Here is a 27,463-nt window from a genome sequence, read left to right on the forward strand (position 1 = left end):
GTTTCTAAGAAAGTGTAGCCTGATAGCATTATGTAAGCCTATTCAATAAGTTTTGTGAGATTTTTCTATCCAGAGGAGAAAGGCTTTATTTTTTAAGTGTAAGCAGTGGTGGCTGGTTATGGCTCTAGATGAATGTATTAGCTCTGCAATAAAAAAAACCCATTTCATTTTAATGTTTCTCTATATTTTACAAATGGTGTCAACTTACTTCACCTTCTGTCAAATGCTTAAGCTTAGCTGATGCAAACCGATGCAAGCCAAAGTGGTGCTGCTTACTTGAGAGTTAAACTGACTGGATAATAACTAGCACTAACGAAAGGCTAGAAGGATGTTTGGAAAAAAGTACAACCAAAGAGGCATAGCCTTAACTGATTAGGCAGGAAGTAGTAAATGAAAAGTTAGAGGCGTTGTATTTGTGAATGAAGCAGTCTTGCTGATTGAACTTGCGCTAAGCTTCATTAGGCAGCAGCAGCGCTCCACCCGGAGACAAAGGCACCAGCCGCCTCTGAGTGCAGGCAAAATTAAAAGCACCTGTTCCAAATCAAAGAATTACTGTTGAGCTGTTGAACCCAACAGCAAAAAGTGTGTTAATTATTCAAATCAATTTAGGATCTAACCAACAAACCAAGTAAAAAAAAAAAAAAACTATACACACACGCAACCCTCTCAGCAGTGGAGTGCATTAGCCATCCAGCGGCCTCATGCAGAAGGGATAAGAGCACAGCAAGCCGCTCTTGTTCCTCAGCACCCACCTCCTCAGCAGTTGCCATTTTGAATCCATTAGATGTTTCACTTTAGTTGTCAGTGCTTATGAAGGACAGAAAGGTTAAAAGGCAGAAACATATAAATAGGATTCTGTCTCCTTGGAAACAAAAGTAGTACTGTAGACACTCTCACTTAATTACTGCCTGCCCGAGGCACTGGAACAGTGTTGTCAGTCAATCAAAATACAATTTTCGCAATTTTTTGGCATTACAGTACAGAAGAGCGACAAATGTGTCACTTTACTTTTTCCCTGCTTCTAGATGTTGCAAGGTCAAAGGCGCTTATGCCGTGTTATTACTGCTCATTTCCTTGGAGACCGTTGGAAATTCCCGCTGTTGCCCTCAGTTCCTGATATTGTGTTCCTTCTTCTCACACATACCTACTGCCCTTTCCTAAACACAAACTTTATTTAACAAGCAGACATACTCAACCCCCAACCGATTGGTTGGTGTTAGTTGTCAGTTGTCAAAATCTTTGACCAATCACAGCAGCAAAGCAGATTGACGTAATCTGGAAACGCCTCAGCTAACAACAATAATAGCGGCATTCACTTCCGAGCTTTTAAACATGCTGATTGTTCCTGTTTTAATTCATCGATGCCATTATGTTTTTTAAGGACGGAATTGCTAAATCTTAGCTTGCTATCATCCAATTCCTTTGCCAGCACTGCCATTTTGGTAGTTGTTGCCACGCTCTGTAACGCTCATCATAAATAGGTTTGTCCCGCCTACATCAACCATCCAATCAGGTATGTCGGACAGTATCTGTCCGAAATAACTGCCGGTGAATAGGCTTGCGTCCAGACCGCTATGAAACGGCATGCAAATTCAAAAAGTGCTAAAGACTGCAATTCATGATGATGATTCAATGAATTCACTCTTTCTGTCTTGGAATTCCAACATTCAGGCCTCCCAATGACACTGAATGGCAATGAACTTGTCTGCCTGGTTCAATTTTTAATTGCCATTTCCAGCTGAAAGTAAACAACAGAGAGCAAGTGAGTACTCCTCGTTAGCTGGCTCCACTTCGACAGCTATTTTCCCTGGAGCGCAACCATCTGCATTACAAAATTTAATAAAAGCTGTGGGAGGGATATTACATGGGTGTTGATGCAGAAGGGGGGACGCGGAGATTAAAAACTCATAATGGCCTCAAATGCTGGTTGGTCCACAGGTGCTCTGTGTCAACAAGGTTTTCCCCAACACCCAACCTAACTGAAGTAGATGGTAGCGAAGGAGTGGAGATGGAGGAGAGATTCATGATGTTTACTCCCAGACACATGCGGTGGGAAAAAATAGCAAGTGCTCACAGAGCGTGGTCGGCTGCAGCCATAGAGCATGTCAGAGGGTCTTTAGACATCCTCTTATTTCTTTCTTTCTCTCCCCCCCCCCCCCCCCACTCTCCTTCCTCTCTGCTTGGAGTATTGATTTAGTAGATGGCTTTAGAGCTTCCCTAACCCACAAACACCACACACACAGAAGTCAGTCGCTCCTCCTGTTACCCAGAGAGAATCCTCCAATCGATCCCTACCAGCTTTTTGCTGCCGGCCAAACAAAGTCACTAACTGACACCACTCAGATATGATCTCAAGCCACATGCCCACAGAGAGAGAGAGAGAGAGAGTGTGTGTGTGTGTGTGTGTGTGTGCGTGATCTTCTGAACACCGAAGCTAAATTGCCTCAACTGAGTGAGAGAGAAAGAGAGAGACAGAGAGCAGGAGGGAATGGCAGAGGCATGTTAAGAGAGAAGGAAAAAAATCCTCGTCAGAGATTGTGCAGGAGGAGAGTAAAACTGTTTCATCTTTTCAATCTCGTGCACTGCTCGACATTAACAGTTGTCTGATTCTTCAGGATAAATGGAAACAAATATTTGGTCAAGTGGCACATGTTTGTCACTTAGCTGAACGGACAAGTAAAAAGAAAAATCACGCAAACATGGGTCAAAGAAAGTGCTCTGATCCTGAATTAAGGCACATGTTCTCTCAGTGTGACTGTGTGTATCGACGTATCGACATATCAACGGTTGGAAGTTTTTTCAGTCGTGCAGAGTGAGCTTTGACAAGCCGCTCTACTCTGAGGAGACAAGTGATAGAGAAAGAGAAAAAGTGAGAGAAAATAAAAGAGACTTAGTAGAAATCAAGGCGCAAAGAGGAATTATTAATAACAGAGGGGGATGAGGCACAACACAGCAGTGAAGAAACGATGTACGATGTAGCCTACTGCTTGGTGTGTTGGGATTCCCTCCAGATTGCAGAGGCCAAAGTGTTCTAGCAAAAGTGAATTACTTGTAGCTGAGTAGAAATATTTTCCATTATAACTATTTCCCCTTTAAATGCAATCGTCTATTGCCTTGACTAACAGATGTTGTGCTGATATGGCGCTAACACAACACCGTCAGCTGGCAGCTGTTGAAAGATAGTTATCTAGCTAGCTGCTAAGCTTCGAGTCCAGCCAGTGCTGTTGTATGCTAACATTAGCTTTGTAGCAAGCTATATGAATTGGGTCAGACTTTATTTGGATTGTCCAATGGTGATACTCAACTTACTATCAAGCAACAATAATGTGCCACTAAAAAGAAGAGTTCAGGTGATACTCAAAATAGTGTGAAAAGTAGCCTAGTCTATTGATATTCACTGTTTGGGTTAGGATTCATCTTACGGTTGGGTTTGATAGTTGAGTATCAATATTGGACTATCCAAGTGTTGCCCTTCTTTTGATGCTGTGCATTAGCCATGTGTCTACCACAGACCTAAACAGGGCTAGTTGCTTACTTAGTGGTCACCTGGGCTTATCATTACCTGTCTCTGTGACTGGCTTTTAGTCTGTTGTCTAGACCAGTGGTTCTCAACGTGGGGTCCGAGGACCACCAGGGGTCCTTGAGGGGGATCCAGGGGTCCCCAGCAAACTTCACCATTATTTCATTTATAAGAAGTTAACACAATTAGAGGATGTAGAAGAATGATTATTTTGGTCAGAGTTTCGCTGTTATCTCTCTATCTACAAAACAGATAGTCATGGGATTCTGGCAAAAATCGTATCTAACAATACAAATATTCTCAGAGAGACAAAATCTCATCAAATGGGGGTCCGTGGCTCTAATGTGGACTAAATTTGGGGTCTTTGATATGAAAAAGGTTGAGAATCACTGATCTAGACTACATTCAGTCGCAGTTCTTAGACAAAGTTAGACAAAAAGAATGCATACGTTGACAAGATGCTTTTAATAAGCAATAAAGATAAAAAAAAAGAAAAAGAAAAATGATACAGATGGAATTCTCTAATTCTGCTCTGTTTAATTGTTATCTTTACCTCTGAGTGTTATGATTTTTTTACAATTGATATATTTTCTGTAATGCCGACAGGTTTTACTGACTTATTCAATTACAAAAATGGTCGCAATGTATATACAAATTGTTTGTTTTTGCTGTACATGGAAATCGTTTTCCAATTTGGACAAATAAGTTCATCTGTAGGACAAGTGAAAATTTTTTGTGGCTGCAAAAGTTTTTCCTGAAAAAGTAGATGTCAACTCCTGTCTTGGCACAATAACCTTGAAAATGAGAACTGGCAATGCCCGCACTTGAGAGTGTAAATGGGCCAGATCATTATCCTGGCATCCTGAGTGTCACTAGACACCTCTCTCCCTGCAGGGCAAGCCTCCATACACAGCTGTGTGACAGCATTTACTGTTTATACTCGGACTCCTCATAAATCTGTCCATTTGGCTGGGTTAGGACGGGTCAAACAAGGCCAATAAGGTAAAAGACGTCATCAACTTCCTAATGCCCTTTCTTAACCCCCTTTAACAGGTTGGACCGAGTGAAAATGAAAGAATGGAGTACATACTGTACACACACAAACTCGCACATTATACAAATATACAGGTACAGGTACAAGATGCACAGACACACACACATACACACACACACACACACACACACACACATTTGCCCTACTGTGCCTGTTCCCTCCTCTGATGCAACAACTGTGTGAGTGTGTCAGTATGTGTGGCAGTCTATTCTTCGGGGTTGTTAACGCTGCACTGACCTGGATGACAACAACCTGAAGCTAATGGATTAAAAGTAGGCAGCGTTCCCAGACAATTACCATCAAATCTCGCCCTCACCCCTCCCGTTTCATCCACCCTCCTTCCGTTTTTTCCGTTTCACCCACACTTCTCACCACCCGTCCACTCAGGCGCCCCGGGCCGCCATCAAGGTAATTTATTCCCCAGGCTGGATCTGGGTATTGCTCTATTTCCACACACACACACACACACACACACACACACACACGCACACACACACACACACACACACACACACAAGAAGAGTATCAAGGTGAGTTACATGGGGGGAATTGAGTCGATTCTTTACCTCCAGTGTGATTGGTGTCCTTTAGATATGGAGGGTCACTTTCTAGATAGATAGATAGATAGATAGATAGATTCCTTCAGTGGGAAACACAGCAGCAAAACAAAGTACAAAGCAAAGTACAGCAATATTTATTCTGTACACACCTGTGTGTCTCATTTCAAGCCTGAAAGCCTGACAGCAAATATGAGCCATTCCCTTGCTCTACTTATGATTGAAATGCAACAACAGTTATTTTGAGGTGTTCAAATCAATAACCACTATGTATAAGTAGGCGTATACTATATGTATCAGTGTTACCCAATGTAAGAAACAGTTCAACGATGTTAGGCGAAGAGCCATTCACACCACAGCCACATGTGTATGTAGTTAGAATGAATGAAAAATGTTTTATCTTATTTTTCCTGCTTGAGGGATTTATATCAAAATCGAATTGGCCGTCACGAAAATAGAGCCCTATGAGTGTAAAAATCAACGCTATGCCAGTGTTTTTATAAGTGCACACCTATCAGAAGTAATTTAACACTGTTAGTTTTGAACAGCCGCCCCAGAGTCATATCAGCTCTATGAGTGAACAAACAACACTCCAGTCAACACTTGTCAACTCCAAATAATTGTCACTGAAAAATTAGCACTTATTAACACTGGAAAATATTATGTGTAGGTATACCATGAACTAAGTTATGTGTTAATCTATTCTAGGCGAAATGTTAGGATCACATTCATTGATGAATATACAAAATGAGACAGAGAGCTATGTGCTTTTTGCCCCAACAATGTATCTGGCTGTGATCACATAACTATCTATGGGTGGGACTTGCACATCCAAAGGCGTGGTGACGTTTTTCCAGGCATAAATAGTCTCCTCGCAGCCCATCGAAGCTCTACATGTCCGAATGCCGAATGAGTGTCCCGGACCCCTCCACAGCTCACAAAGGACTTTTCTCTTGGGATTTGCTTGCTAATTACTTTAAATTGAGATAAACAAAACTTGTAGGCGAATTGCAAAAAATAATGCTCAGTCAGTTGTGCGTCTGACTATGGGACTTTGTGCGAGCTGACATCAAGAAAATGTCTGAAGATGCATATCCAAGTGTGAGGTGGTGTCTCTTAGAAGTGAAGAGGAAAAAGGAACCGGCGAGAGAGTGGAAAAAGGAACCGGCGAGAGAGTGGATTTTGACGTTAGAAAAAGTTTTTGTTCCCAAAATCGCATGTTGACTGTTACTGGAGACGCGCACCACGCCAACGGTTAAGTACCATGGAGAGGGAATAAGGCGCACAGGAGCGCGCAGGTAAATTGAATCCCACCTATGAATGTTCCCAAGCTTTTACTGATATAAAGTCTTGATGAAATTAAATTAAATTAAAAGTAAGGATATTAGCACCAATACAATTTTCAACTCTGACTTTTTTTAAAGCGATTAATCGGACCAGCGCAAGATTGAGATTTTTTTTTCAGTTTTTTTTTTTTTTTTTTTTTTTTTTCAAAACGCTGTGTTTCGGGTTATTGCCCAATAGAGGACGGGAAAATCAGTATGACCAACAAACTACTGATCGTTCACGTAGAAAAAACAGTCTTCTAGCCTAATGGTCTACATTAGTTTCATGATAAATTTATAGTTGTCGGTAGGTGTAATTGTTAGGAAAAAACTAGACTATTAGTATTGATTTTTCATATAAAGCCAATATGCAAAACTGATTTCACGCAACGCAGTCCAGTCCTTATTTGCTAGAAATATTCCGCAGAATACACATTTTATTGGCATTTATTGGGGTAGGTATATGCAATGCCATTCAGATGTAATGAGCCAGAAATTAGAAGAACACTTTTAAATGGCTCTCATAACTGTTGGCTAGATTTATTATAGACACCTTGCAGGTTTCGTGGACAGAAATGTCAAGCCCCAGCCTGAAGGGGACTCGGGCATCACAAGTGTTTGTGTTCTCAACAACAGGCTGCGGGCTGCGCGTCACTCCAGTGTTTTGGAGCGCGGTTCAATGAATCTGCACGTCAAACCAATTATTTGTGCAACAGATTTTCACAGCCACAGGTTGCCACATCCAACAACTGACAATTATAAGGTCACCTACGCGGCACCAGGTGTGAGTGCATAGAAGGCCACTCTCACAAAGCTTCCTGAAATTGATGGCAACAAACCATTCATCTCTTATTAGACTGCAGGTGACAATTAGCCATTGCTCTCTTTTCAGGCTACTCCCTGTAATGTATAATGCATCTTTATTTATTATGCAAGTGGAAATTTGCATTTGTATAGCTACTGGTATGGGAGGCAACAAAAAATGTGACAGTCATAATTTGTGTTAGAAACTACTCTAGCACTCTAACTCTTCAAGGGTGCGCCTGCCACTTGTCTGCAGGTGGTTGTTTCTGTCTCTGTCCTTCCATTATAGACTACTAACCCAAGGCAGGGGCAGTACTTGAAACCTGTTTAACCAATACCATCTTCTTCTAAAGTGCACCTTCCCATTAAGAGAAATGGCAGGTTGGCCATATGCCCAGACGATTCAATGGAAATTTTCTCCCCTCTCTTGGTAAATATTGGCTTCTTGCCCAGAGAACCTCCATGTGCTGTTGTGAGTGTATAGAGTGCAACAGTTGGACACAGCAGAACTGTTCTGACACAGAATAAAACAGAACATTAGGACATTATTATATTACTTTCCTTGCATGGAACAAAGTTTACTTTCTCTTATTATTGAGTGTTCCATATAATCATGTTCAATTTGTGTCTGTCTTTTCCCTTATGAGCTCTTTCCTACTGTAATCCAAAAGGACGCCAAACTCCCGGCCCTACCTCCTCCAAGATGAATGACTACAATTGGTCATCGGTGGCTGAGGATGTCAACTTGTCTTCCTCCACGCCTTACCCTATAGGCGACACCACTGCCACCAATTTGACACACATGTCAAAAGAGGCAATCCCCTTCTCCGGTAGTGGCACGGTGGCCACCGCTGTCATCTACATCACTGTCTTCATCGTGGGTCTTCTGGGTAACACGCTGGTCATCTATGTGGTGGTTCGCTATGCCAAGATGAAGACAGTTACTAATATGTACATCCTCAACTTAGCCTTGGCTGATGAACTCTACATCCTGGGAATTCCCTTCCTGGGCACCCAGAGTGTGCTCTCCTACTGGCCGTACGGTGAGTTCCTCTGCAAGGTGTGCATGACTGCCGATGCCATGAGCCAGTTCACCTCCACCTTTTGCCTGACGGTGATGAGCATCGACCGCTACCTGGCTGTGGTACATCCCATTCGCAGCGCCAAGTGGCGGAGGCCGCAGGTGGCCAAGGTGTTTAATGGCATGGTGTGGGTGGTGTCCTTCCTGGTGGTGCTGCCGGTCACCATCTACTCAGATGTACAGGACATGTTCTATTCCTGCAACATGAGCTGGCCTGAGCCCCAGAACCTGTGGTCCACTGCCTTCATCCTGTACACATCCATCCTGGGCTTCTTTGGTCCCCTACTTGTCATCTGCCTCTGTTACCTGCTCATTGTCATCAAGGTACTGGTTTGGATTCTGGCTATGTTATGTTACCTGTGCCTGGTCCTACATCACTCGACCTTCGCCAGTTAAATGTAGACATTTTATAAGTGATAATGACACTGAAACTACTGGGTGTGTTGAGACATTGAGTACATATTAAATTGGGCCAGTGTAGGTGTTTCTGGCCTTTGGTCTCTACTTCTATGTGTGACTTGTCTCTTGACTTTTTGCTTTCATAATCAAATTTATTAAATCAGCCATCTCCATTTCAGGTGAGGTCAGCGGGTGTACGGGTGGGCCTGACTAAGCGGCGTAAGTCGGAGCGCAAGGTGACACGCATGGTGGTGATCATCGTGTTGGTGTTTGTACTTTGCTGGCTGCCCTTCTTCCTCACCAACATGGTGAACCTGGTGTATATCATCCCTGAGAACAATGCCACTGCCACAGTCTACTTCTTCCTGGTTATCCTCACCTACGTCAACTCCTGCGCCAACCCGCTCCTCTATGGTTTCCTCTCTGACAACTTCAAGCAGAGCTTCCGGAAGGTGCTCTGCTTCCACAAGGCCAATGGCGTTGGTGCCATAGACCTGGCGGGAGGAAGACAGACTGCACCCCAGGAGAAAACAGCAAACCATAATCCTCTCTTCTCACCCAGGAGTCACATGCAGAATGGAAACACGCAGAGCGGCCAGGTACTGTAGAAAAAAGAATCCATGTAATTTATGAATAAAGAGATACGTTCTCATGAGGCATTCAGCTATTTTCCTTGGCACTTTACAGCAGCTATGGTCTGTGCAGTTGGCAGTTCTTCCTTCTGATAAGCTAATCTTTTAGCACAGTGATTCTCAACGTGGGGTCCGGGGACCGCCAGGGGTCCTTGAGGGGGTTCCAGGGGCTCCCCAGCAAATTGATGAATTGTTAAACTTCAGCATTATTTAATTTACAAGAAGTTAACACAATTAGAGTATGTAGAAGAATGACTGTTTTGATCATAGTTTCACTGTTATCGCTCTATCTACAATACAGATAGTCATGGAATTCTGAACAAAGTCATATCTAACAATAAAAATATTCTCATCAAGTTAGGGGTCTGTGGCTCTGATGTGTACTAAATTAGGGTCCTTGATATGAAAAAGGTTGAGAATCCCTGCTTTAGCAGATGCATCTCCACCATGACATTTTGTCTGCACTGTCTATATGTGAAGAATGCCCCTTAATCCAAATTTCAGCCATTGATGCTTTGAACAGTTTGTATTTCTGATGCTGTATACATGGTGCCGACTGTGACTATGCCTTGTGTGTGTGTGTGTGTGTGTGTGTGTGTGTGTGTGTGTGTGTGTGTGTGTGTGTGTGTGTGTGTGTGTGTGTGTGTGTGTGCTAGTGCGGTTGAGTGGGGGTGAATGCCATCAGCCATCTCTCTCACAGAGCTCAATGTATTTCTTTGTATGTCTCCTTAATGTCTTCCTTTCTCCAGTGTTAAAATGAGATCTTGAGTGCTTAAGCCCACTTGTCATGGCAGATCAGGGAGAAATGAACCCTGAGTTTATTAAACATCAACACAAACATTTTTCTTTAAAATGAGAGCTTGTAAAATGAGTTTGGGCAAAGTTTTCTCTGTTGCAGACCAACCAAATATACTGTTTCCCTTTTGCCAGATTGTTTATCCTTAATCCCTTCTGTCTGTTGCATCTCAGCAGCGTATCCAGATGGAGGCTTGTGGGAACATCAAGACAGAGCTTTTGCCTTCAGAAACAGCAGTGAACAACCAGTCAACACTATGAGTTTCCGAGCTGGCCCACCATCTACTACTGAGCTTTTATGCCTGAACCTTTCCTGCCTTTCTTCCACCATTCATCCTCTCTGACTGGGACATTTCTAGAGAAGACCAGAGGACTGGAGCGAAGTAGGAGAGAAAATTAAGTACAGCATTCATCACACAGTTCAGTATTTTCGTTTTGCTCTTTATTTCATTTTACCGATACCCGGTTTCTTTGTACGAAGCTAAGCATGACTTTATCATAATGCTGTATGATTTCAGTGCAATACAGTCACTAAGATTTTAAATATACATTTTGTTCTGCTGCAACTACAGTAACCACTGTACTGTTGGTTACTGTGAGGCTGGACAATATATTGTTTGATGGTCATGACAGTCATGTTTCTTTTGGTGAGAAGCGTGACTTGCTATTCTTGATGGGCTTTATTTGTGACATTTTGATTTCAATGTCATGAATCTGTGAAAAATGCCTTGAAACAGTACAATACACCCAAGCACCGTACTCCATTGGATTCAACACATCTCTTCTCTCCCCATTATTGAAACTCCAAATCTGTTACGAGGTGACGATGGAGTGGAGGCCGTGGTGAAGTAAAGGATTATTTTTAGACTTCAGGAACATACCTTTGTAACTCATCCTGTCTCACCTTTCACCTGACAGTGACAATGACCTTTGACATTTGATACCAACATTATGGAGAAGGTGCTGGGCAATACTGCGCATCTCCATAGTTGTAACTTGAGCCAAACACTGACTGTCTCAACAATGTCTATGGTGAGTTTCAGCACGAGGTGTTTGAAAAACTGCCAACTGAAGACGGACCTGTGGAGACATGGATTTCTTACAAGAAGCAAGGGATTTCTTTGTACTGTGAATTTTAAAATAATTGTTAATTCTGAATATAGAGTCCTGTATTCCATTAAATACTTTTAAGAAGTTAACTAAAGATAGGCTAACAGTATAATTCCATTAAAGGAGACATTAAGAATAATGATAAATGATCAAGTCTGCTCCGCATGCTCACACTGCGTTAACAAATACAATACAACCTGGGGCTGTTGAAATGTGCCTGCATGAAACAATGTTCTTTTATGTGTATGGTGACAATATATGTTTCAGTTTTTAGATCTCTCCAATGAGTGGACTATTGATGTTTATTATCATTGCAATAGATCAATATTATGGCAGGTTTATGTTTCAGACTGAGGCACTTTAAGGTAATTTCCAGTCCAAACAAAACAGTGGCAGCTCTATGGTTGACAATTAAGGTCTCTCAAAATAGAACAATTTAGGTTCAATATATATATATATATATAGATATATATATATATTTTAGGAAGTTAAATAAGTTTTATTATGAAAGCAAGAGGAACAAGAGGCAAACGTAACAATTTTGTTGTTCCAATGATCCAGGACAGTACAACACTGGCTCAAAATTGCTGATTGGGATGAATTATGTGGTAAGACTTGGGCACAAAGGCCTGCCAGGGGAATTCGAAGAAACAAATCTGTCTGAAAACTAAGGGAGACACAGTTATAAGTAGCCCAATGAACTTGTATTTTTTATTTGTTGTTGTTGTTGGCTTGTTTTGTTTTTTTCTTCAGATTAACATTCTATTCCAAGCTTTCACATAGTGGTTATTTACTACAAGCCTGATGTTACTCTCATAAATGCCACCTTATCAAAACACTGTGTGGATTGCAAATTGTTTAATTAGTTGAACAAAATGACTTAAGAGAAATCAATAAACACATATTTACTTTTTGCTGTGTTCATATGTACTGTAAATTGTTTTGAGGTAATGCTGAACTTGTCACAGTTGTTGGGCATTTAGCTTTACAAGACATACACTGAGTATACAAAACATTAGGACCACCTGCTGACTAGTGGAAACCAGCTGAAAGCTATGATCCCTTATTGATTTTATCTATTAAATTGACTTCAGCCATGAAGGAGTAATGTGGATGAAGAGGGGAAAAAAAGGTTTAGGCCTCAAGACATACATATTGTGCAAAAAAGGTGGGTGGCCCTAATATTTTGTGCACTTAGTGTATTTCAAATTCATGTTTCTGACTTTTTTTTTTGTTTTAGAAATGGAGCGCAGGCGCATTGTACATGATCAAGGTTTTTGAAAAAAAAAGAAACGGTTTATTAATTGAGAATTAGCTTTGATAAAGTGCACAAAGGATTGAAATGTATGCACCTTGTGTGGGTATGAATTGGCAAGAACACACAATCCATCCATGTGGTCTTTGAATATTACCTTTGCCATATCTTAAGTTTTCTCTTCAATTAACTGCAGAGCAAAGTGATTTATTTAGGTCACAGTGGCATCTATGATTTTGAAATATGCCAGTGATCTTATCACTTGTGAAACATCAACAGCATTTCACATTCATTGTTGAAGCTTAATAAATAAATATATACAAAACTGAATTAACTTGAGTCATGCTCCAAGTCCTTTGTTGTCTAATGCCCTCCTCATTTTTCTATCTTGATTGTCCTCTCCACCCCTTCTCTCTCTCTCTGTCGCTCGTCACCCTCTCGACTTCTTCATTTATTTTTCCTCTACTGCTACTTTCTCTCTTTGCCGCCGGCCCTCGCTTTCTCTCTCTTTCATTTCTTGCTCTCTGTATATTCTCACCATCTCTCCCAGGCCCTCTCCTCCTCTGCAGCCCTCATCCCCAGTGTGTTTACTGACAACTTGTTTCTGCGGCAGCCTCTTGCGGGTGTAGGGGTAGAAACACATTCTGTCCTTTCTGCATTGCTGGGCCCTCGCTATAAGTTTCCTCTGTGTTTGTGGTCACGCTGCTTTTGTTCCATCTACCCCAAAGTCAGGTGAAAGGATATAGGAGCAGTATCTGTTATCAAGCAGAAAAGGAGGACATTGCATTGGAACTATTTTAAGCTTTCTGGTGATTCTGAGAAATTACCACACTGCAGTGTAATAGAAGATTGTCATTTTTCTAAATAATGGATCATAGGAATATACACAATGTAGATCATTACTGAATGCCGCATATACTGTATATATACATAAATACACACACACACACACACACACACACACACACACACACACAAACAATTTATTGGACTTTGTAATTTCCTCATAATTATGAATCTCATGTGCAAGAAATTGGTCTCATTATTCAACAAAGCCCAGAGGCGTTTCTATATGTGGGCAGGTGTGGAGTTGCTCTGTCCCTCTCATTTATTTGCTTTCAACAAGCAATAGAAAAAGCAACAATGACACTGCAGCTCAGAGCTGCGTTAAGCCCCAGCTCTTATTTGCCTGTTAACACTTCCAGCAATTTTTGTCTTTGGCACTAGAAGGTCATTAACGAGGGCATGGTTCATTGCACATAAACCCAAAGGACTGCCTAAATTAATTATTTTATGTTTCAGTAGACGCTAGAACATTTTAAAATTCAGTATATTTTTCTTCATTAGAGCAGTTTAAAAAGGGGGCTATGGCATTTTCAAAATACCCTTGCAGGTAAATAGGTTTTGCAAGGGTCAGGATAAGATTTTATCTCTTTTAATCATGTGTAGAGTCAATCTCCAAAATGACCAAACCACAGAAAAGACACAATCCAGAAATATATTGGTCCATGGTACCGATGAAGATTATAAGCTCCAGGCAAATTCCCTTTTTCCAGCAAAGGCATTATTAGCCTTTTGAACCAGAGTAGCTCTTGTGTGGTAATCACAGCACAAGGCACATCTGGCCACCATTTTACTTTCCCACAGCAGCAATTTTCTCCTTGTTGTTGCAGCCTTATGGTAGAGAGTCAAACCAATCAGTGGGCACACGTACAGGATCAGTTGTTGTCATGAAAATCTACTGCACATTGTAAGATTTTAAAATTCCTTAAATTTATGTGTAGACATTTTACTATCATGTCGATAATGTTGATCAACTATCTGTAAGGTGATTTTGTGCAGTCATTTGTTCTCCATTTAATATGGTGAGACCTTCCACTTCTTCTATAAAACATACCTGTGACTGCAAAGACAACTAACACCATGGTGCTCCATAGCTACCATTGTTGTTCTGCTTTGAGATTATGGTGCATATTGTTTGCATCACCAACAGAAGATAGGATACAGTAAAAAAAAACAGAATAGAAATAAGTATACAGCAAGTGAGGTTATATAAGCATGCACAATCAATATACAAATATACAAAATATAAAAAATATGAAATATATGCTATGCAAAATAATTGGGAAATTGTTGAAACTAGATCACTATATATGCAATATAGAACGTGAGAATGATATGGGAATCTGAAGAAAACAGATGTGTGAATTAACAGCAAATATATGATGTGCAATGATGTGTATTGTATTCACAAGTATACAGAAGTGCATTGTGAAAAACTATACATCTTGTCAATATATTCACTTTATAGATACAGGTGATATATGTACAGAAAAATGACAATGTGCAAAACACGTGCATGTTCTCAATGTCATTATCAGACGATGGGAGGAGGTAGCATCTGTAAAATGTGTCATATGTCCCGACTGTGTGTACAAAATGAATTAACCCCAAAGAGCAGCCTCCACAGTTAGATATCACATAGGGTGGCTATATGTGCCTCTTACTGTGATTAACTTGCAAAGGTTTTACTTTCATCAAAAAAAAAAAAAACCTGTATACATGCATAAACTGGTAGGAAGAGTGGGGAGTTCTGGTGGCTCAGTTGGCTAAGGTGCTTATTATGCACATGTGATGTTTTGGGTTAAAATCCGGCCAGGGACTTTTGCTGCATCCTTTTTGTATCTCTCTGTTGTGAAAATATGCCAATACTATATGCCAAAAAAAAAAAAGATCTTCAAAGAAAGGGACAGTATAGTATCAAAAGTCATATATAAGGCTCATGATGTATTTTATTTAAAGACCCAGATGACCAAACCTGACTGCCAAAGAGTGGTTGAAAAATAACGGTAACATTTTAACACCAGATTATAATCATAATGCCTTAATAAGTTGCTTCATTACAGGTATACGGGACATTCATGAATGTTGATACAATTATATGGCCAGCATTAATCTTTTTTTCATCATTTGTGGTGTTTGTTTGTCTGTTGTTGTTGTTTTGGGGTTTTTTTTGTTTAGTTTTGATCCATCTCATTTTGTTCCATTCCAACACAGTCCACATAATACCAGAAACGTTTGTTGACACCCGTTCAACAGGTAGCCTACAATACCGCTTCCAGGAAATCAATCTTCAATTTTAGGCGAATGATAATGTTGAGCGTGGCACGCATCCTATCATCAATATTCTAGTGCACTCTGGGAGGATGTAATCCAGACACCAGGAAACTAATCACACCTTGCTTTATATAGAAGCAAGAGGCGTGTTTGTCGATATAGCCTCTTTTTGCAGCAAAGTCGTTAAGATAAACAGGGGCAGGGCAGGGACTTGAGGATGGGTTTCTACTCTCACTAAATCAACTCAGTCAGTCTGTGAAGGTTCATGTGTCAGTGGAAGCTAACAAATGAAAGTTGAGCATTTGTGTTCTGGGATAAAAGAGAGATACTATAAGTAGCTTGACATCTGAAAAGGCAGCAAATGAATTGTTACGACTTGACTGTTTCTGTATTCAAAAGAACATACAATTGAGGCATATTTTGCATTGAATGGAAGACAAGTGAGTTCCGTTTTGCAGATGTTCACATGCTGCACACCAGTTGGAACGAAAGCAATGTGCATCCCTGCGGCGGTATTGAGTGGCTATGATGTGATGTCATGCCAAATATGGGTTGCCAGTGGGCGACACAGGGGGCGACTGCGTCACTGGAGTCAGGGTGTGGGATAGGAGAGAGGTGGAATGGCACTCAAGATTTGACAGGCTTGTCTGAGTACAAGGTGCGATGGCTACTGCTGACCTTTATAAATGGCCTGCTGGTTGAGTCATTATCCAGCACAGATGTACAGCAGAAGAAAATGAGACTGTGATTCAAATCACTTTACTCCTCTTTGTTGAAATGCTACTGCCAGTTTCAGTTGTCATTTTGTGTTTTGTGTTTTGTGTGTGTGTGTGTGTGTGTGTGTGTGTGTGTGTGTGTGTGTGTGGTGCTTGCTGGCCATGGTGATTCCGAAAATGTCATGGCCTTTCTAAAAATCATAGGCTACAGGTGATTTCATATCTTCAAGGGCCCAAGGCAAAAACCACTGCAGTTATCTATAAGCAATACAAGGATAAAAGTGACTTCATTTCAGCCACATTTGTGACTTTGGATGATATTTTGAGAGCTCAGAATGATAAGGTTCTATTTTACTTTTTTTAAAACGGCAAAACTACATCACAGAAGGCAGAAAAGTGTTGTTGCACTGCTCTTCAAGCATGTTGCACTTCTGGCCACACCCCAATCAGTGATGTCAAATCAGGTGTTTTGCATCAGCTGTCAAAGGCAAAACACCTGCTCTGACATCACTGAACGGGGTGTGGCCAAAAGTGCAACATGCTTGAAGTTTCAACCCATAGAGAGCAGTGCAGCAACACTTTTCTGCCTTACGTGATTAAGTGTTGATTTGCCCTTTAATCAAAATTGAGTTATCCACATATTCATGATCTTTGAATGTTACTTTTGGCTTGTGTGGTGTTTCTTTTTTAAAGAAGCTTTTGGGGTTAAATATTTAAAAAGATAGTACGTACATGACAGTTTTGCCAGATGATATGTCACATCTTTGAGGCTAAATACCTTAGAACTGCATTCTACCCAGATAGAACCTAATATTCCAGCAATCACAGCAAACAGGTGAAAAACAGTGTCCCAGTGCTCTTTTACCATTACAAGCCAAGGGTGTCTAGCCTCCCCAACAAGCCAGCACTCTGCTCCACTATAGGGAGATAACAAAAATATTAAATTACTCGAGCAAAATATAAAAAGGGTCATTAGTAAACAAACCAGTTGGCTCACACTAAAAGTACCAGACACAACTGGCAAGAATGCGCCGTACTATGGCGACTCGCTACGAGCTGCTCTCGCCTTGTTTGTTTGTTTTCGTGTTATATGTCACTTTCTTTGCACAAAACGCGTCTTGCACAACTGTCTATGACCGCCAGACTTTACTGGACATAAGATTAGATGTTCCCAACAGCTGGAAGCCGCGGGACTTACCGAAAGAGATTGCCTACAACAAACAGGTACCACCATGGAGTAATGGCCGCAGACAGTGCTGCCGGAGGTAAACGAGGTGGCGTCCTGGTGAGGCTACGACGGCGTCCCACTCGGCCCCCGATTCCCAGCATACTGCTGGCCAACATCCAGTCCCTCGACAACAAGCTGGACGAACTTCACTGCCGAATCAGCTCTCAAAGGGACATGAAGGACTGTTGTGTGTTTTGGCTGGGCCCTAATACACCTGATAGGGCTATACAACCGAAGGGTTTTCCTGTGCACAGCACGGACCGTTCCATGACGATTACTGGCAAGGCAAAGGGAGGTGGTGTATGCTTAAGCAATAGCTCACGACAGGCCGTGGTATATGGTTATTATATACTCCGCTTCGCGTCGGGCCGAACAACGCCCCTTAGCTGTGATATAATAACCATATACCACGGCCTGAAGTGAGCTATTGCTTTTATAAAACGGTTACCAAGTATGGCAATATGAAAGTGACACACTACAATTTAAATAGTTTTTATTAATAAATAATAATGTTCAAAATAAAATAGGCCCTCCTGACTGCCCGCACATAGTGCGAGGCGGTTGCTATGCAACGTACACACTAGCAGCTAGCATATTTCTTTTTTCATCACAGGCTAGTGTTATACTGATTTCATTATTTGGCTATTTATTTACATTAATTTGTATGTTGCCATTTATTGTGCAACCACTGAAAAACTGTCCAGCGTCAGTAGGATGACTTTGAAAACTGCTTGTACCAGGCTTGCATGTTTCGTTAGGTGGAGGTGTGTTGCTTGGCGTGGCGAGGATGTTGCTCCACTTTCTCCGGTCCCCGAGTTTCGGTTGCCAATAGCTCTGGAGAGAGGTTTCGCACTTGTGGCCACCTACGGCCATAATCTCTCTCGTGTCAAGACCCGCATTCAGAAACTATCCTCTTTACGTAGCTCTGCATGTCGTTTAGCAGGTGGATTTTTTTCTGGAGACAGGCACTGCTCAATCCACTCCTCCATAGTTAGGCCACCCCGGAGGTCGAAGTTAACCTTAAATGTTTCCATTTCGTTAGCTAGATGACTTTGTTTGTTAGCTAGCTAACTATCGTAGTTTGTTAGGCAAACGTTTTTTTTCTCAGATGCGGAGTGATACTGAATTGCACAAAGGAATTAGACGCCATGGTATATGGTTAATATACCACGGCTATGAACCAATCAGATTGCTTGATTTGAGCTACCCGGTTTATAATTCTTTATTAACAATTCATGGTGCACTGATGTGGAAATAGTCTCTCAGTCCTGTTCGCCAGTGTTGGAACAACTAACAATAAGGTTCAGACCATTGTATCTCCCAAGGGAATTCCCCTGCGTGTTGTTAACTGCTGTCTATATACCGCCGCAAGCTAAGCAGCAGCAGTGCTGGACAAACTGTATGGAGCCATTAGCAGGCAGGAGAACTTGCACCCTGAGGCCATTTCAATTGTGGCAGGGGACTTTAACCACTGTAACCTGAAATCTGTGCTACCAAAATTTTACCAACATGTCAACTGCCCAACCAGAGGCAATAAGACTCTCGACCACTGTTACTCCACGATCAAGGCAGTTTACAGGGCTATCCCACAACCTCACTTTGGGAAATCCGACCACCTGTCAGTGCTCTTGCTTCCCACCTACAAGCAGAAAGTGAAGTGCGTGCAGCCCACTGTGAGGACAGTACAGTGCTGGACTACAGAACACGAATCCAAACTTCAGGGATGCTTTGAATCAACAGACTGGTCAATCTTTAAGGATTCAGCCTCGAGTTTGGATGAATATGCTGAATCGGTTACTGGCTATGTTAGATTCTGTGTGGATAACTGTATCCCAGTACGGATTACGCGCACCACTGCTTTTAAATCGGGGGACAAGGAATGCTACAAAAAATCCAGGTATGACCTACAGAGAGCCATCAAAGCCGCTAAAAGACAATATAGGGACAAACTGGAAAATAACTACAGTGGCTGTGACTCGCGGTGCATGTGGAGGGGGCTGCAGGCGATTACGGAGTACAAATCTAAGCCCAGTGTGGCTACCAACACCTCTGCCTCTCTCCCGGACGAGCTTAACAACTGTTACGCCCGCTTTGAAGCTCACAACTTGGACCCAGTGACAGCAGCACAGTGCCCACCCGATGTAATGGATCTACAGGTGACAGAGGCTGACCTGAGTAAAACTTTTAAAAGGGTTAAGGTTCGTAAAGCTGCTGGCCCAGACGGCATCCTTTCCCGTGTCCTCAAGACATGCTACACTCAGCTATCTCAGGTTTTTACTGACATTTTTAACTTGTCCCTGTCATTGTGTGTGGTTCCATTGTGTTTTAAGGAAACCACCATTGTGCCTGTACCTAAGAAAACACCCGTCTCTTGCCTTAATGATTATCGATCTGTTGCTTTGACCTCTGTTATTATGAAGTGCCTGGAAAGATTGGTTATATCATACATAAAATGTAACATTCCTGCTACCCTTGACCCATTACAGTTTGCCTACTGTTCTAATAGATCTGTAGATGACGCTATCTCACTTGCTCTGCATACTGCTTTACTACACCTTGAAAAGAAAAATACCTATGTCAGAATGTTGTTTATTGATTATAGCTCTGCTTTTAATACAATTGTACCATCCAAACTGGTGTTGAAACTCAGAGGTCTTGGTCTGGGCAACTCTATCTGTAATTGGCTATTTGATTTCCTGACAGGCAGGCCCCAGACTGTGAGAATAGGTAAAACACGCTACACACTACACATCTACATTAGTTCTTAGGACCGGCGCGCCTCAGGGCTGCTGTCTCAGTCCCCTATTGTACAGTCTGTTTACACATGACTGTGTTGCCAAATATGACAACAACAGCATCATAAAATTCACAGATGACACCAACTAATAAGCGATGGAAGATCTAACCATATGGTGCCATGATAACAACCTCTCTCTAAATGTCAATAAGACAAAAGAAATCATTGTTGACTTCAGAAAGATCAGAGAAAATCACATTCCTATTTCCATCAATGGGTCATCTGTTGAAATTGTTGATAGTTTTAGATTTCTTGGTATACACATCGTAGACACCATCACATGGTCTCTTAACACCAATTGCATCCTCAAGAAAGCACAGCAGAGACTGTACTTTCTGAGGCGTCTCAAGAGTTTTGGCATGAGTCCCAAAGCTCGTGTGAACTTTTATCGCTGTACCATAGAGAGTGTTCTGACAGGCTGTATCACAGTGTGGCAAGCTGACTGCTCAGGACTGCAGACTGCTACAAAGGACTGTAAAGAGAGCAGCAAAAATCATTGGCACAGAACTACCACAACTTCATAACATCTACACCACTCGCTGCAAAAGGAAAGCCCAAAACATCATTAAGGACACCAGCCACCCCGCTCATGTTCTGTTCTCGCTCCTTCCATCTAAAAAATGTTACCGGAGCATCAAATCACACACCACCCGTCTCAGTAACAGTTTCTTTCCACAGGCAGTCAGGTTGCTGAACAGCTGACGCACCCATATGCACCGCACACTGTTGTTTTATAGTATGTAATGTTATCGTGTACTGTATATTGTGTATATAATGTATACATACGAGTGCATTGTGTACATAGTCTATGTAGGTCTGTAGTGTCTTTCTCTTTTTTGTTGGTTTTGTGATGGTGTGCCCTTTGTGTTAATGCAGAGAGAGCCAGAGCACAAGTATTTCATTGTATTTTAATACACATGACAATAAAGTTGAAAGAAAGAACAAGATAAAAACAAGCAAGTCAACACACATACACAGTAAATACACTAACTATAGAGGCAAAACAGCAACTGATAGAGACCCCTAACTACAGTGACCAGTACCTTGACAAAATGTGCGTTGGCTAAGCAGACTCAGGGTGGTAAGCATCCACAGCACCCAAGGGCAGACAAGAACTTAAGTCACAAATCTCAGCCAGCCGACACCAGTACGACCAGGTAGACAAGAGAGTATTACAAACAAAATAAAACTCAGTCATTGGGTACATAAAAAAAAAACCTTAAACAACCTCATGACTGCATCACCTATCTCAGAGTCACAAGAGGGGCCAATATGGCAACCAACAGGCAGAGAAAAGGAAAGGCTGCCGTGATGCCACAGCTGCCTTAAATACCCTGACAAGGTAATTGGAGGGCTGGACCAGGGAGGAGTCAATCTAATGCTGTGGGGGTGTGTCGTGAACTAAGAGGGAGTACTGCATTGACATTGAAACAAGTGTTCCTACTACACATGGTTCCATCTTCCCTCTGCCCTTTCCCTCCAATTTAAAGACATGCCCTGCTAGCAGGCTCCAAGCCCCTTGGAATGCAAGTGAAATCCTACTGTTTAACATAAGTCCCTTTACTCCCCCCTGGTCTTCAGAGCCCCTCACTTGGTTTTCAGAAACATTATATCCTCCCATTAAGCTTAAGTATCTCTGTAAATCCCCACCTACATTTTACATATAAACTACTGTATCAGCTCTACTGTTTTTTGTCATGACCATTTGAATTTCAGAGGAAGCTAGGCCCTCGTAAGCTGTCCTTAGCTCCCTCCTGTTATCTGATTGCAGTTTAAAGAAAACACTTATCCCTTGGCCCCTGTCTGATACACAGTTAAGTATGGATTAGGGCAGTAGTAGCATTTCTCTGTGATGGCTCTGGTCACATATTGATTAGCTTATCATAGTGGGTCTACAAAGAATGTAACGATGTTGATGACATGATTGGGGTATCGATCTTGGATAAGAGTAGTAACAGTTAATGCAAGCTGTTGCATTTAAGGCAAGTCACTGCTGTGAGTCTGTTGCACAAGGATCCATCTTAGCATTCTAGCATTACAACTGTATTTTATCTATGGTGCTTGATTTAGGAGGGGTTTTTTTCTGGGTCCAAACTTGAAGTCCTTCTGACAGGATCACATTATTCTGTACTAACAAAATTGCCATGTTCAATACTACCTTGTCTATCAAACAAATAATGTATTCATTATTTTTATGTTATCATCATATCCATGATATACAAGAGAGCTCTAGAGTAGGACTTGTGTGACAAATTCTGACAGGCTGAATATTCATTGATATTCGTCTCTTGAGTGATGCATTCGGATTTCTCGGCATCCAATTTGGAAGAAATCAGCATGAAGCTGCTGGAGGTAATGTTGAGTGTTCCTTTCCTTCCTCAAATCAAACAGTGAGTATGAGTGTCAGAGCTGAGTATACTGTCTTGGTGAGATGAATGTCTCAGGATTAGAGTGATGCTCACGCTCATTTTATTCCAAGTGCTCTCAAAGTTTCTGACAACTTTCACATAATTAAGGACCATTTGAAATTCTAATTGTGAGGAAATTGAGGTCATGCTGAAGTTGTCAAAGTTGTTGGGTGTTTAGCTTCACTAGGCAAGTTCAACAGAACGTGAAGTGAGAGGAGAGGAGAGGAGAAAAGAACAGAGGAGAGGTTTTTTTCTGTTTTTATTGATTTTCAGTTACAGTAAAGTACAATCCAGTATGTACAACAACAAATGAACAATATGCCATCACCTCCCCAAACTCCGACCTGTGGCAACACCCACTCCTCTTCCACACCCAAATTGACACTGAGGGAAATGTGGATAATGAGTAAACAAAAGCTAAAGGAAATTTAAATAATGTGAAGATCTTTTACATTCTTAATGGCTACAGTCCATGACAATAAGGCTCCATGGATCCTGGCGACTGAAAGCTCCTATTTTTAATTAACTGGTCAAGGGTAAAGAATAGAAAGAAGGAAAGAACAGGATGATGTGTTTGTGTGTATTTGTGTGTATGTATGTGTGTGTGTGTGTGTGTGTGTGTGTGTGTGTGTGCGTGCGTGCGTAAATGTGTTATAACAAAAGAAAGAAAGAAGGCGGTAGAAGAGTGTGCTACTCTCAGAAAACCTCAAGCAGTTTGGTATATTGGACAAATCCTAATTCTATATTTGAGCAATAACATACCTGAGGTTGTGCTATACCACAGTATATGCCACAGGTATAGCTTTTATACAACATTTAGCACAATGTACCTTTTATACAATATTTAGAACATTTTTACAATAGTATCAAACATTAAATAAGGATACAAGCTTTGATTTGTTTTGTTTTGTTTTGTCTGTCTGATCACAAGTGCCACGGCATCTGGGAAAAAACACGGTTTATAAAGTACAACACAATATACACCATTGACCATCTTAAGATAAGGAAACAACAGGGAAGATAAGATAAGATAAAACAAGAGGTGGGGAGAGTGAAAAGAGAAAATGATTCAGGCAAACGACCGAGGCAGACTGCAAACATTATAGGCATCCGCCTGCTCTCTGTCACCTATACTGAATGCTAATGTGCTCATCAGGTCTGTCTGAAACACACACACACACACACACACACACACACACACCATTCTGCCCTGAAAGCTTCAGGTGCGTCACAAGCAGACACATTCACTAATGTGGTATATGAACTAGCTGATTGGCGTACAGCATACAGATGGTGACAGAAAAGTTAGATTTGGAATTTGCTGCACCTTAATGCGGACTGAAGCACTTGCAAAATGCACCAACTTCACCTTGATGGTCTTCGGGTTGTCAGGGAGAAGAGGGGAGAGCATGAGCGGAGGAGGAGGAGGAGGAGGAGGGAGCCCCGTGCGGCTAATTAAAACTGAGAGCTGTGGCCTTCTCCGTCCCACAGTGTCTGTTCCTCCCACTGCCACAAGGAGAGGGAGAATGCCTGTCCACTTCAATAATGTATCACAGAAAGTCACTGCAATCCCTCAACACACATGCTGTATGTCACTAGATGCTGCAGACAAGGCATATTTGCAGTCCAAAATACAAATGCATGCACGTTCCCTCCATTTCAGTCTCTCTCTCTCTGTCTGTCTCTGTCTCTCTCTATTATTTTTCCACCCACTCTCTCTGTTTCTGTGTCTCTCTTTGGAGGACAAAGTAGAGTTTGGAACGGATCAGTGGTCATTTGTGAGGCACCATCCCAAGAAAAGCAGAAGCAGATGTAGAAACCTGATATCTGAAGCTAGGAATATCTCCAGGTTAGTAGCCTCCAAGATGCCAGGGATGGGTGTTACAAACTAAAGGGTAGAATAGTAGATCTAAATGGATTTAATGGACTGGACTATTTCAGTTTTCAATGCATTCTGTCAGCTTGTCTGTCAGTATTCTTTCTTTCCCTCTTTCTTTCTTTCTTTTCTTTTCTTTCTGCTCTCTTGAGCTTTGAACCTCATGCACCGAAGTTGACCTGTGCATTGGCCAAACTGTGAAGTGAGTTGACAGGCGCATCGCTCTGTCTGTCTCCCTCCGTGGAGGGAAGTCATTTTTGAGCCATCGTTTGTTGCAGACAGCCATGTCCAACTGGTGGGAGGCTTTTTACATCGTCTAACGGACGATGTAAAAGAGAGAGAGAAAGAAAGAAAGAAAGAAAAGAATAAAAAGAAAGAAAGAAAGAAAGAAAGATGCAGCAAAAATTGATAGAATTTATAGAATTGATGACACAAATCCTTACAGGTCACTAATATAACTTCTAATTTGTAACAAAAAAAGTAATAAAAAAAAAATATATATATATATATATATAACTGTCCAATTCAGCATTTTGTTCAATGAAGGACCAGGAACCAGTGCCAGTCCCAAGGATATTTGCTGAGTGGTTCCTGGGCGAGCTGGAATGAGGCTATTATTCACTAATGCCAGTTTTAATGTAAGTGGTCTCTGACTGAAGTGTTGGGAAGCTTACTTTCCATCTGTGATCCATCACAGATTACATTTTACCTGCTTAGAAAATGTTATCATTGATGCACCAAAATGATTTACGCTTATTCGTTTTGGGATTATTGTGCCTTCAATTTGGTAAGTCTTGTGTAACCCGTCACAAAGACTTAAAAAATCACTTCAAGCAGAATGATAAATCAATCCCAGTCTCAGATTGAATCCGTTAGCCAACCAGGAAGTCAGCTCTGCCTCGTCCTGAGAACTGAGCAGTGAGTGATATCTGGCTGTGCGAGAGTTTCCTGTGTCACCTGAGACAGACAGGACACACTGCAGCCGGTAGCTCTGTCGGCCAACTTGGTGACTCTGTTGCTAGATTTAGAGACTTTTCAGACCCTCCTGGCCACCGGATTTCTCGTGACAGGCTGTCCAGTTGGCTATGATGCATATCTTGTACCTGCGATCTCCTGGGTTCAAATCAGGCCTGGGACCTTTTTCGAAGAAGAAAAATAAAGTTCTCAAAAATGACAAATCCACTCTCCTTTTCAGACCATCAGGAAAAATGTTAGTGTTGCTGACTCCCAAAGCATTTGGCCACAAATTCGCACAGCTGATTTCGATGCATGTGCATTTACACTCCAAAAAAGTCTGATGACAGTACTTCCCATACACAGCGTAGCGCTGACATGCAAAATTGCGCATGATGTCATCTGATGACTTCCAGCGACTTTTTGAGCAGTCAGTAGCTACTTTCCTTGGAAGATTTGGCAACACTGATCCAATATGAATAAAGCCTGCTATTGATTAAAACTTTTCTTAAACTTCCATAATACTCGTAGTTACATTATTACTGCAGTCGATAGCCGCAAGCAAATATGCAACCAATGGCAGCGACTGATTACAGTAACATTAGCACTGGACCTACGTTAGAACTTAGCTACAGATCTGACAAGCTGCAACTCAATGTAGGCACTGAACCAACATAATAAAGTTCTCAAAGTAGAATCAACAGTGAAGCCTACCAGCTCAAAAGAAAAAGAGTCTCATCTGCATCTCCCCTCAGTCCCTTCTCATCTTGAGTGTGTTTCATCTTGGGAAGGCAATGTCAATATTCACTTTAGTTTTGGATTGGAGACGGGCACTTTCCTTTTTAGCACAATTGTCTTCCTTTCCCTTGAATTTTCTGTTGATGAAGTTTGAGTTTCTGTAGGTGGCGCTCTGTTCTTTGTCTCTTCAGCCATGGTGGCTATCACTGCTAATGCTAACTACTCAGTTCTTCTGCTGTTTGTTCCTTTCCCAGGAAAGAGCTACCCGCTCCCACGTGTTTAGAACAGTATATAAAAGATTTCATGAAGTAGGTTGAATCACTATTGTGTTATATCAACCAGTGATAGAGAGTAGCAGAACGAACATTTATTTATAGAAAAAAAATGGCTTAGATTATTACTTTAACATGACCAATTTTCTTGTCCATCTTTTCAATATATGATACCAATGTTTTAAAGTCCTTTGTGCCTTCCTTCATAACCTGGTCTCTTCTGGTAATCAAGTCCATGAGCAAATCATTCTACTAACTGTACAGGTGTTATAATTAAACAGTAAACAATAAATAGTATGCCACACTTCCTATCATCTACAACCATGATTAAGCACTATTTACTACTACTGTGTAAAGTGTTTGTGTCAATAAACTCATAATTAAAATGGCATTTTCCCTTTAACCATGTGGTATCCAGTAAACCAGTAATAGCCTATTTTTAAGTAATCTGTTTCTGTGAAGGTTTTTCTTCCTCAATTTTACTATAATCCTCTTCCATGTAATGTCTTACTCCCTAACCTTAATCTTGACTACCGTGAGTATAGTAGAGTGTACTGTAATCCCCTTTATCCATAACACTGAGCCTCATCACTTTGCTCATCCATCACCATTGTCTGACATTGTCTCTATCTATCTATCTATCTATCTATCTATCTATCTATCTATCTGTTTATCCATTTGTCCATCCACCTATATGTCTGTCAAGTTAGTTGGTCAGTTCACTAGTTTTTTGTTGGTTTGTTTGTTTGGCAGTTAGTTGCTGTGTTGTCTGCATCAGAGGGTTATAAATAAATCTCAATATAATCACCACCCTGCCTAGCTTAC

General features: G+C 41.4%; 1 protein-coding gene across 3 annotated transcripts; it reads left to right on the forward strand.

Moving 5' to 3' along the window:
• Positions 1–6,040: 6,040 nt before the first annotated feature.
• Positions 6,041–12,856, forward strand: LOC139918676 (somatostatin receptor type 5-like). Of its 3 annotated transcripts, none has more exons than XM_071908096.2 (4): positions 6,041–6,429; positions 7,908–8,665; positions 8,920–9,339; positions 10,342–12,856. In XM_071908096.2, exons 2-4 carry the CDS (start codon positions 7,964–7,966, stop codon positions 10,426–10,428), a joined length of 1,209 nt encoding a protein of 402 aa, XP_071764197.1. In that variant the 5' UTR covers positions 6,041–6,429; positions 7,908–7,963; the 3' UTR covers positions 10,429–12,856. The 3 variants fall into 3 exon arrangements, with proteins under 3 accessions (XP_071764197.1, XP_071764198.1, XP_078140759.1); XM_071908097.2 differs by having other exon boundaries at positions 10,345–12,856; XM_078284633.1 differs by having other exon boundaries at positions 7,932–8,665.
• Positions 12,857–27,463: the final 14,607 nt, after the last annotated feature.

Source organism: Centroberyx gerrardi, chromosome 7 (genome assembly GCF_048128805.1).
Source record: "Centroberyx gerrardi isolate f3 chromosome 7, fCenGer3.hap1.cur.20231027, whole genome shotgun sequence".
In the NCBI taxonomy this organism is placed as follows: domain Eukaryota; kingdom Metazoa; phylum Chordata; class Actinopteri; order Beryciformes; family Berycidae; genus Centroberyx; species Centroberyx gerrardi.